The sequence below is a fragment of the Loxodonta africana genome, chromosome 25 (assembly GCF_030014295.1).
Source record: "Loxodonta africana isolate mLoxAfr1 chromosome 25, mLoxAfr1.hap2, whole genome shotgun sequence".
Lineage (NCBI taxonomy): Eukaryota > Metazoa > Chordata > Mammalia > Proboscidea > Elephantidae > Loxodonta > Loxodonta africana.
In genome coordinates, this window is record NC_087366.1 from 19,655,479 (window position 1) to 19,667,782 (window position 12,304).

Here is a 12,304-nt window from a genome sequence, read left to right on the forward strand (position 1 = left end):
TAATGCACACTGGAAATAACTATCATATCAAATGTACAATTTTGTGGAAAGTGCTGCTTAGGAGAAGGGAATAATTTTAAGTAATTGATAGTACTGGTGGCACACAGATATGACAAAAATCAAGAAAGTGGCAATGCAAACGGGAAACATTGTCTTTGAAGGACTAAGAAAGCTGAGAACCCTGCGGAATGAGGGGCATGGCAGGTGGTTAGGCGAGGGAGGTAATGCAGGAAAAGAGGCTCTGAAAGGAGGTAGCAAGTCTGCCAAGAATGTACTTCAGACTTTTCCTGGAGTTGACCTAGGCTTTCAGGAAGGGGGAATCTCTTTCTCTTTTTTTTTTTTTTAATTGTACTTTAGATAAAGGTTTACAGAGCAAATGAGTTTCTCATTAAACAATTAATACATATATTGTTTTATGACACTGGTTGTCCACCCCATGACATTTCAACACTCTCCCTTCTCAACCTTGGGTTCCCTATTACCAGCTGTCCTGTCCCCTCCTGCCTTCTTGTCCTTGCCCCTAAGCTGGGGTGCCCCTTTAGTTTCATTTTGTTTTATGGGCCTGTCTAATCTTTGGCTGAAGGAGTGACTTTGGTCCTGAGTTAAAAGGCTGTCCAGGGGCCATACTCTCAGGTTTCTCCAGTCTGTCAGACCGGTAAGTCTGGTTTTTTTTTTTTTTGTGAGTTATAATTTTATTTTACATTTTTTCTACAGCTCGCTCCAGGATCCTCTATTATGATCCCTGTCAGAGCAGTCGGTGGTGGTAACTGGGCACCATCTAGTTGTGCTAGTCTCAGTCTGGTGGAGGCTGCGGTAGTTGTGGTCCATTAGTTCTTTGGCCTAATCTTTCCCTTGTATCTTTGGTCTTTTTCATTCTCCCTTGCTCCAGATGGGGTGGGGCCAGAGGGCCAATCTCTCACAGAAGTGGAGCATCTGTCATGGGATAAGATTTAACAGACTCTGGAGGGTTTTATCTACTCAAATTCTCTGTATTTCCCCCAAATTTCGCTTTGTCATATTATCCAAACTTCTATCCATTTAAGCTTACTTGTGTTAATAAACTCTTTTAAAATTACAAATACTCTTGGGAGGCTTGTCAGTCATTCACAATTTAGTAAGATCTTAATTTAGACTGCTTCCTTCAAGTACTTCGGCTGAAATCAGGCAGTGTGGTCTAGAATTTTAATGAGCAGAAACAACTAAAGGAAGGGAGTGGTGAAGGTGTAGGAGAGAAGGAATAATGCATGTGCTAAAATGGAAAAAAGATATTTTAGAAAGGTGCCAAAGACCTTCCAATAATTTACTTCACTATTTTATAGGGTCAGCCCTGGAAGTGTTGGAAATAAAGTTCTGTGTGCAACAGAGTATAAAAGTATTCTTGTTGGATTTCTCAGAAAAAGTGCGGTACTCCATTTCCTTTATCCTCTCCAGCAGCAGACAAAGCAGGGAAGAGATCTAGCACTTACCTAGTTTGACCACAAAGTTGATAAATCTCTGGATACAAAACTAGAAAAGCAAAACAAATTTACAGTCAGTATTACTGAACTGTGGTAACAATTTAAAAAACTCAGAGGCAAAATGGCAAAACCCCCAAACTAAAAAGTCTGCATAACTTAATTTTCTGAAGGTCTGTCAGAGTGGGAAACAAACAACCCAGGGTTGAGACCCATTCAGGATAAGGTCAGATTGTTTCATACATGCAGGCTTTATTAAATAGGTCTGTGCAGAAAACGAGCTCAATGACAGAATAGCATAATGAAGAGTAAAGATGGGAAAGGCACCCCTCATCTATCTGGCTTACACAGGTAAATTTATTGACTGCTGCAGTGGTTTTCAAACTGGGGTACATGTACCTCTGGGGTACTTTCCAAGACACCCAAGGAGACTTTCCAGGTAGCATTCAGCCAAGGCTAAGATTTCTCTCTTTTTTTTTTTTTTTTGTGGTTACAACTCTTTATTTTCTCCCCCCTTGAATGAAATCTTATTTCTTTAGTGTTGTAAAACTATATGTAACACAACATTTGCCAACTTAGTGTTTGTCATGTGTATAGTTTAGTGACATCAATTCCATGAATCATGTTGTACAACTATCACCAATATCCACTGCCAAATTTCCATCACCATAAATGGAAACTCAATGCTTCCTAAACAATGACTCCTCCTTTCCCCTTCCCTCCTGCCCCTGGTAACCACTAATAATCTTTGGTCTCTATATATTTACCAAAGCTAAGATTTATGGGAATCAATTTCTAGATCCTCAGCTTCCAAAAGTACCATTTTCTAAAACTGATCAGCCTAAGAAGTCACATATAATGGAGGTGCAGGTTGATTTCTTATACTTCCCCTTTACAGTCCTCCTTTGCCTACTTCTGAAAAAATAAAGATGAACCTCCCACATCATTGCCTTGGGACACCTCTGGGGCACCAAGCAAAGGAACAAATAAAAATGTTGGTATTGATGTTGATTAAGAGAGTGGCAGAGTCATTCCTCTACTGAATGGACAACAAATCCCCTTGAAAATCAAAGGGTTTTCAATTCTTTCAATGTTGCAACTCTGGTTGTCAGCTGAAAATCATTAAATTATCAAGCATTCTGTGATTTTTGGCATATGACTCAAAGTGTTCAAAGAATTAGTGACATTGCTACTGCAAAAATTCTTCCATTCTTATCTACTCATTTATATGAATGGGGTTTCTTGGCACTTCTCCAAAAAAAAAGAAAAACAAAAAAACCCCAGAACTATACTGATGCTGAACCTTAGCTCATCCCAGCATTAAGAAATATTCATCCATGATTTCATAAATTAATTAATAAAAATAGTTACATCCATCTCATTAAGAGATGCATTTTTAATTACATTTTACCTTTATGGTAAAGTATTTATCAAAATGTGTCATACATTTTTGTTGTTTTAATCAATTGTGTACTTAGTAACAAAAATTCAGTGCAGGATAAAATTTTAATACTCAAAGTTTTACAAACATATATATATGTATATGTTCTCGCTCCCCACCTCCCACTCAGACTACAGCAGACTACTTTCACTATTCGGTACTTAGCTGCTTTTTTCAACTAAATATATCATGGAGATCTTTCCACAGCAGTACATCTAAAGGTATCTCATTCTTCTAAAGGGCTGTACAGAGTTCCATGGTATAAGTCAAACAATATATTCAACCATTTCCTATATGTGGTTGTTTCCATCTTTTGCTATCAGCAATGCTGCAAGGAGTATCTTCGTACATGTGTCATTTACACTCACATAAATACAACACGTGGCATTTAAGTCCATGAGAATGAATAACATAAACTTTACCTTTTTAACTTGTCTGCTTCTCTACTTGACTGAAAGCTCCTTGAGGGCAGAGATCAGCTTTATCAAAATTATGTACCCAGCCCAGGCCCTGGCATATGAATGAGTAAAGGAGACCTATTCACACTTGCCCTCTCTGAGAAGCATAGAATGTGGTAAACTAAATTCCTTACCCACATTGTTTTGAACGAGATGCTTTATTTGAGTAAGACTAATGGGAAAAAAGGAGCCCTGGTGGTACAGTGGTTCAAGTGCTTGACTGTTAACCAAAAGGTCAGTGGTTTGAACCCACCAGCCGCTCAGCCACAGTCTGCTTCCGGAAGGATTATAGCCTTGGAAACCCTATAGGGCAGCTCTAATCTGCCCCATAGGGTCGTTATAAGTCGGGATTGACTCAGTGGCAGTGGGTTTAGTTTTTAATGGGTAAAAAAAGATGGAAACTGGCCCAGCCATTTTCATTTGAGAAATCACTAAGTGGAACAGTCAACATCCCAGCTGTTAGGCAGTTTATTCCAGTCTATTATTTCCCTGTCATTCAGCTCAGAACAGGTTTGGAATTTTCAAAAATAAATTTTCCTAGGAAACTAAGGCAAAAGAAAATAAGCATTGATACATAGAGAGGGTAGAGTCTATAAAAGTCAGAGTTCTTATCCTAATTGAAACCAGAGTTTAGCTAATGTTTAGTTTGGTTGGCATAGTTTCCTAAGTCTCCACCCTGTTCCTGCTCTCAGCCTCACCTGGTGTGGGGCTGAACAAAACTGTCAATATTAGATTAAGCTATTCAAACTTTAAGGAGGAAGTAGAATTTAGGCTGGATCAACTTTCAGACCCAAAGGGTGGGAATCTTGCTTATCCCCTCTTCCATTCCAGCATATTTTCTTGGGACACTCCTTGCACCCACTTTTACTAGCCTGAAAATCCCTGTGCTTCTTAGCTCCGGAAAGTCTTCCTCTTGCTCCTACCCTATTTCTGTCTGCTCCCCTCCTAAAAGTACACACACTATCTAGCTGTTGAAACTGGTTCTACCCTTCAGTGAGGCCCTTCTTTCCCCAGACAGCTAAGCTGGCCTCCGCGTTACAGTAATGGCAGACATCATTTCCCCTGGGGTTGTCCCCATAACACATCAGCTCCTGCTGCTTTCCTCTTCTGTTTCAAAGTCAGTGACTCCTTTTGATTTACCCAGCAGGCTCCTGTTTCCTGCCTGGTGGCATATTTCCAAGGTAAAGAAGGCTGACCTGCTCCAATTTTGGATTAAGCCTTCCCTGTTTAATCCAAGTTTTATAGCTTTCTCACATTCTCTGATGACTCAGGTGTGATGTCCTCAAGGGGACAGTGTCTGGTCATTTTCCCAGAACTTGGTCACTTTATTTTACAATTACAAAAGTACTTTGAACATACAGTAGAAATATGATCGGTGGAGAAGAGCAGAGTCACTCTCGTATTAGCCTGTCCTCGTTGGACATCTAGGGGACACATACAATGCGGACAGGTTTGGTTTTAAACAAGAAAAAGCAAGAAACAGAAGAAAAGTAAAGAAAGAGGCAGCTAGGCAATGTTAATGAGGACAGGTGGTAGGAATGTTGATGAGCAAGAAGGATAAGAATTCTCAAGCAGGAAGAAAAAAGGCTATAATTTTGGTGAAGAGAAGAAAAAATTTACCTGATAATTCAGGGCTGTAGAAAAATCCTTTTGTTCAAAAGCCTCTAACATCTGGTTTGTCTTTTTCCCCAGGTAGTTATAGGTACTGGCAAGAAAACAGAAAATTACCACAGGTTCAATAACTCAACTGGAAGGGTCTAGATCTTCAAACCCAGGCCACCTGGAAGTCTGTTTTTAGGCCCTCACCTATTAGAAGAGTGTCCCAGCAGTACTAAGTAGTGCCAGAGGAGGAGGAGAGGCAGAGAACAGAAATGGGGATAATGAATAGAAGGAAAAATGGAAAAGAAAATATGGAATTTGATAGGGAGAGCTGAGGCAAACACCTGCACCAAGGAACACACACAGGCTCAACGCTAGGTAAGAAATGTGGTTAAAATCTGGTGTCTGAGGCAAGTCCTATAAAACCCTTAATGTTGAAAAACTGGGTCAATGAAACACCACAGTAAAAGAAGCAAATTCCAACAAATTACTGAGTTCCCAGCCAACTTAGAGACTAGTTTCTAGAGAATAATGTTGAGAATGATAATAATAAAACGAGAAACTCTTAAATGCCTATTAGATTCCAGGTGCTTGACATAAATTATGCCTAATCCCTTCCAAAGCCCTGCAAGGTAGGCCTGACTTCTATTTCACTGTGAAGAAACTATTGCTCAAAGAAGGGCTACAGAGTTATCCCAAAGGCCTTCCATCACTTCAGGTTGTCTTGTATGACAATTCAACAAAAATGAAAGTGAGAATGGTTATTGGATCTGATACATTCTTGGAAATGTAGAAAAACATCTTTAATGTTATCAGTAAGGACAAATGTCTAAGACTAATCACTGAATTCTTATGAGAGAAGCCTGCAAGGTAGAAGATTGTAGAAACCCATAATAAGGGTGTCTCCCCCATTTCTTTAAAGGAGAAACATAAGCACAGAGAGGTTAATAGCTTCTCACATAATAAGTCAGTATCAAAAAATCTATCTTGATACACCAAGAACACAATGTTGTTGGTCCTTGTATATGCAGCTAGATCCTGGGATCAACAGCAAGGGATTCTCAGAACATGAACAAAAGTAGGAAAAAAAAAAAAAATATATATATATATATATGTAATTGAGATAAGTCACTTGTACTGGTGAAACACCCCTAAGGCACAGTATGTACTTGGGCTGGACATCTGAAGAGTTTCAGAACCCTAAAATCTGCATCCTAATGGCCTCAGGTGTATCCTCACTTAGACAGAGAGGAATGCGTTAATAATGAAGAAAAACTGAAGTCTGACCAACTGTACTTTGCTTAGTCTGAGAAAGATTATATTGACAGTTAAAATGGCTAGTATGGAAGCCAAAAAAATTGGAAGAACTTTCAGGGAAAAAAAGTTCCAAGGTCAGCAGGTACAGACACTTAGGTTTCCTTTGTTGATTCATCCCTGCAGTGATAAGGGGTACAGCAGGCCACCCTAGCTTGGTGAACAAGCCATTATCTGCCACAGTCTGTCTGTATCAAAGCCATATTCACCAATATAGGTTACGAATATTACTTTGCTTTCCCTGTACTTTTGCTATAGAGGGGTCCTGGTAGCACAGAGGTTAAAGTGCTCAGCTGCTGATGGCAGTTCAAACCCACAAGCCGCTCTGAGGGGAGGAAAATGTTTGACAGTCTGCTTCCATAAGGATCATAGCTTTGGAAACCCTATGGGGCAGCTCTACTCTGTCCTGAAGGGTTGTTATGAGTTGGAATCGACTAGATGGCAGTGGGGGTTTTTTTTTTTTTGTTCGGTTTACTTTTTTTATAGGGAGGGCACTTTCAAATGGAAATATTTCAAACAATCTACTTGCAGCCATACTTATAATGAATTAGGTTAGCATGTGCAGTGAACCTGCTAATCTATTTGCTTGCTCTTTGGCACTTGACTACATGATTCTGCTTCCCTGGCTGCAGCTGACTGGATCTGGGGTAGACGCTTGACTGAGCTGTGCTATGGAGTGAAATCCTGAGATGTCACTTTTGGGCAGCCATTGTTGGTCACGTGCATGCTGGGGCAAATGCCCATCTGGAGAAAGAGAGAGAGAAGGAAAATGAACTGATGTGCAGACAAATGCAGGGATGAGAATCTCCGAGGACCACAATGGAGAATGACCTGCCTAGCTGTTGGGAGCGTCACAGTTCCTGGTTTTCACCCCTCTGAGGCCTCCCTGCTCTTCCTCCTCTTAGTTTTGAGTCATTTCCCAGTATTTCTATACCAACTTGTCTTCCTTTATATAAGCTAGTTTAAGTGGTTTTTTGTTACTTGTAACCAACTAATTTCTGACAAAATAGTGTGAGCCCATTTCTGAGACACTGATACCTGGGGCCTACAGAGCTAAGGGCCAATGAAGTCAGAACCACTGTTCATGTTCTCAGCTGCTGTACTCATTTGTCTCATCTCTAACTGCAACAGGTGCTTTTAAGTAACAATAGCTGAGTTTCCAGCAAGCTGCTAAACCCCAATTAATTCCACTTCACTAAAGAATGTGGGAAAGAAAGGTAACTTGTATTAGAAAGGGTGTATGTGTAAGAATCACCACGCATTTGTCAATTTGTTGAACTATGGTGGCTTACACATGTTGCTATGATGCTGTAAGCTATGCTACCAGTATTTCAAATACTATCAAGATCACCCATGGTGGACAGGTTTCACTGGAATTTCCAGGCTAAGACAGACAAGGAAGAAAGACCTGGCAATCTACTTCTAAAAATTAGCCAACAAAAATCCTGTGGATCACAACAGAATATTGTCCAATATAGAGCTGGAGTAGTCCCTGGGTGGTGCAAATGGCTAATGTGCTTGGCTGCTAATTGAAAGGTTTAAGGTTTGAGTCCACTCAGAGGCACCTTGGAAGAAAGACCTGACAATCTATTTCTGAAAAACCCGCCACTGAAAACCCTATGGAGCACAGTTTTACTCTGAAACACATGGGGTTGGCATGAGTTGGAATCAATTCCACAGCGACTGGTTTGTTTTTTTTGTTCTTCTCGTGGTGGAAGATGAGTCCCCTAGTGGCTGCAACAATGAACTCAAGCATACCAATGATTATGAAGTTGGCACAGTACCAGGCAATGTTGTAGTCTCTTGTACATGGGGTTGCTGTGAGTCAGGGTCGACTCAACGGTAGTTAACAACATGTAAGAAGTATAACTACCATATTTTCACACAAATAATGTGCAGTATTTTCATAACTGCTGTTATGCCAATTTTTTTACATGTTGCTGTAAAAAAATTAGCATAGCGTGCTTATGAAAATACCTTGTGGGGGAGAGGTATGGACTGGCAAACAAATGTAGACGGAATGTCTTCCTTGGTACTCAAGTGATGAATGCCTTTATGGGGGGACTTTACAGTTACAACCATTGGGAAAAATGAGTCATGCTTACCTGCCCACTGCTCCAGTTGCTCCCATCACCAAAGCACTCAACAGTTGCTATCAGAAATAGATAAAGAGTATTCACATTCATGAAAAAAAGAAAGGAAAAAAATGCTATATAAATAGCTACATAAATTGCTTTGGAAGGGAACTAACCTGCTGAGGTATGCCAGTGCATGACTTACCTCATCTACACCAAAAAGGAAAGCAAACTGTCGCTGGCGATTCTGATCAACACATTGCCCAAAGTCTAAGAGATCTGTGTCACTGAACTTCAGCCCTTGGAAGGTGGGGATCTTATCCTGAATCCCAGCCAACAATTCCTCAGCACGAACTGTGCAAAACAATCAATGCTTCATGAATCTGCACACTTCTAGAAAATACCAAATAACATCTCACACAGCCTCACACATCTCCACTAAGATGCCAGGGCTTGTGGATGTGGATTGGGCATCATTACTTGACTCCAACTAGAAGTCCCTACGTAGCTGCCAAATTAGTCCAAAGGTTTCCATTCTCTCAAAGGTAATAGGTGGATATTTATAAGGCACACTTCTACTTTGTCTTTTAAGAATGTTAGAAATAAATAAAATTAAAAAAAAACAATCTCTGAAGTAATGTCATCCAATCGTAATAATCTTCTAGCTGGAGAAGTACAGTAATGATTAAGAAAAAAAAAAAAAAGCTAGGAGAAAAATCAAAAAAGATCAGAGTACCTTCCCATGCGCCAGGCCCTGACAATACAGTAGAATACAAGGTAGACACAGCCTGTGTGAAGGGGCAACTGTGTCTGCTAAAAGTGGCTAGGAGTCAACTCTTATTTCATGCTTAAGAACTTCCATTATAAAAAAGTTGGTGTAAATGCCTGATGTTGTTGTTGGGTGCTGTCGAGTCGGTTCCAACTCGTAATGACCTTATAGGACAGAGTAGAACTGCCCCACGGGGTTTCCAAGGAGGGGCTGGTTATCGGCCAAGCTCTTAACCGCTGTGTCACCAGGGCTCCAAATGACTGATAAGGACTGGGATATTAGAGTGACTTACTTTGGGGCAATTGGAACTGTCTAGTGAAAGGTGTCATGCTTTTGTGCTGTGAGGAAAAGTTTGGCTGGAGTGGGAATTACTTAGCAAGATAGGGTAAAATAAAGTGTGAGGGGTGGAGGGAAAGGAACATCTAAAGACACAGTACTTACTCTTTACCCCTGTCAAGGCAGGAATGTGATAGTAATAAAAAGGCAATGCAGGAGCCGCAGCAGCCACCTCCTTTAGGAAATTAATTAGGACATCTGAAAAACAGGAGGAAGAGTCATGAGGTGAACAAGTGTAAGGCAGTGGCTCTACTTGGTAAAAAGAAAAAACAAATCATCTAATGAAATGCAACCATCATTCTTGGAAGCAGAGAATTCTTGACCGCGTTTACCAGCTTTTATTGCTACTGCAATGTCTTTGCAATTCACTTCATCCTGAACCTTATTTTCCTTTCTGTAGAAAGGTCAAAATAAGATTATCATTTTGCCATCATATGAAACTATTTAAAAATTGGTACAAATGTTCCCACACATTAAGAGAAGATCATCAAATATTTTTATAAAAACCAAAAGCCTTTCAACCAGGAGATAGGATTCTTATCCTCTCACTTCAGAAGGACTAAGTGTGGTCAGTGAGCCACAGAGGCTTGCATTAGAAATAGAACAATAAGATTATAACTGGGAAGATTCTATAACAAAAAGATGAACAATGTTTTAGGTAAGAGTAGCGACACACCGCACACTAATTTAACGAGTTCAGTTCTTCCTCCTTTTGGGAAAAATTCAGATACATCAGAAGATTATTCAGAAGACTGCTCACTCTAGTTTACTGAGGAACTGGGATTTCCTATGTGTCATCCAGCATGAGTTTCAAATGCAACATTACCACAGATGACGGATAAATCCAGCCGACTTGCTTATACTTTGGATGTCATCGGGGAGCAAGAGAGAAACTTTTATGTACTCCGTCTGAATACTGCGATGGTGTATTGTGTCTATAATAAACATTTCCTGATGTGTGAATTGTGCGTAATGCAGTATTTTTCCTTTGTTCACCTTTTGGGAAAAATATTCATGTGAAATTTCTAAAAACCATGTGAAAAAACTTCTAAAACGTTACTTCTAAATTCCCAAATTAGCAATATTTTGTTTATCTACATTAATAACTATTCCTCCCTACCAACAACAGTCGACATTTCATGATGATATTGACCTATTATACATTTAACTATGAATTTAATCATGCATGCTAATAGCATCTTGCCTAATTTTTATCCTTTAAAAATGTCTTATTTCTTTTTTTGCTAATCAAAAAGTATTAAAAAGGATCAATTTACTTGGAAATCTCAAGTGATTTCCATAGAGAAAACAGTGGAGAAGGAGAAAGCAATAACCTGATATTTTGGAAGGTAGTTTTTTTTTTTTTTTTTTTTAGTGGATATTTCTGTGAAATCTCTTCAAATCCATCATTCACTCATTGCCTAGAATGGGACAGTAGTCCTAAAGTGCCTGTCACTTGTATTCTTCCCATACTTTGTCATCTGACCCTGACACCCTATTCAGTTGAATGACCCAGGAACAATTACCTATCAGCTGACCAGGGGACTGGTGGATGGCCCAATCAAATCACTTGGTGAAAGAGTTGAAGCCCTTTAATGCAGTCTCTTCTTTTATGGATCCAGGAAGCAGAAATGCTCCAGAGGATCATTATACCACTGCAATCTCATGCTTCTAGTCTCTAGGACTTTACTTTCATGAATTAGATATAACCATTTTGAATGGCAGCAAAAAGAAGGGGACCAGGTGAGACACTATGAGCTTGGACCTATTGTTATGGATTGAATTGTGTTCCCCTGAAAGATAGGTTGAAGTCCTAACCCCTATATCTATGAATGTGACCTTGTTCTGGGAAAGAGGGTCTTTCTCTCAAGACATTATCAATTAAATTATACTGAAGTAGTGTGGGACCTAGTCCTAATCCTTTCTGAGCGGTGTCTTACAGAGAACAGACATGAAAAGGGACACACATGGGGAAGACATCATGTGAAGATATGTCTACAAGTCAAGGAACACCAAGGATTGCCAGCAGCCACCAGAAACAAGGACAGAGGCATGGAATGGATCCTCTTTCAAAGCCCTCAGATGGGATTGACATGGCTGAGATCTTGATATGGACTTCTGGCCTCCAGAATTGTTAGAAAACAAAATCCTTTTCTTCAAAGCCACCCACTTGGTGGTATTTTGTTATGGCGGCCCTAGGAAACTGAGACCTATTTGCTTACCTTTGTTCCATGGCTTGAGAAAGAAAGGTGCAATGGCAGCAATGCCATCAGCTCCTATTTCTGCTGCATGTCGGGCCTTTAAAAGAAGACCATATTGGAGGAAGTGATTTATCAAAGTCACCCACAGCTTAAAGACATTAGAGTTTAGCAGCAAACATTTTAAATTTGCCAACTGATGCACCACTGACAAGTGGAAAAATTAACCAAACTTAATGATAAATGTCACTGCCAGGAAAGCCCCAGGTTTCAAAGTAGAGCTCCTTAGTGGAGGTGAGCTGTGCACTTAATCTTATTCTTCTTTGGACATTAGTCCAAAATCTATAGGTGACCCTGATGGTATGTGAAATACTGGTGGCATCGGTTCCAGGCTAAGGAGACATGAGCAGTTCATTTTGTTAAGTTCTCTGTTAATAGGAACTCTTGCAGATGTAATTTCTCTTCTATTGTTCATTCCACTGGGTGATACTGTCTCTCCTGTCCAGTGATATGACAGTCATATTTTGAATTTTATATTATAGATAAGAAATGAACACAGTTGAGAAAGGTTGAGAAGACAAAAATTGTACATATCACAGAAGATACACTGCACCATTCCTCTGATGTTTTCTTAGCTCTCCTCTGAAAAAATTTAACTTT

General features: G+C 39.8%; 1 protein-coding gene across 5 annotated transcripts in view; it reads right to left on the reverse strand.

The window, feature by feature from the left end:
- Nucleotides 1-12,304, reverse strand: part of NPL (N-acetylneuraminate pyruvate lyase) — a 66,496-nt gene that overhangs the window by 9,728 nt on the left and 44,464 nt on the right. For 4 of the 5 annotated variants that reach the window (XM_010590964.3, XM_023549208.2, XM_023549207.2 and 1 more), the window contains exons 6-11: nt 11,669-11,744; nt 9,552-9,644; nt 8,547-8,695; nt 8,372-8,418; nt 4,974-5,058; nt 1,467-1,506 (exon numbers count right to left, since the gene is read on the reverse strand). In XM_010590964.3, the coding sequence (XP_010589266.1) occupies nt 1,467-1,506; nt 4,974-5,058; nt 8,372-8,418; nt 8,547-8,695; nt 9,552-9,644; nt 11,669-11,744 (490 nt within the window). The other variant, XM_064276551.1, reaches the window with a different exon arrangement.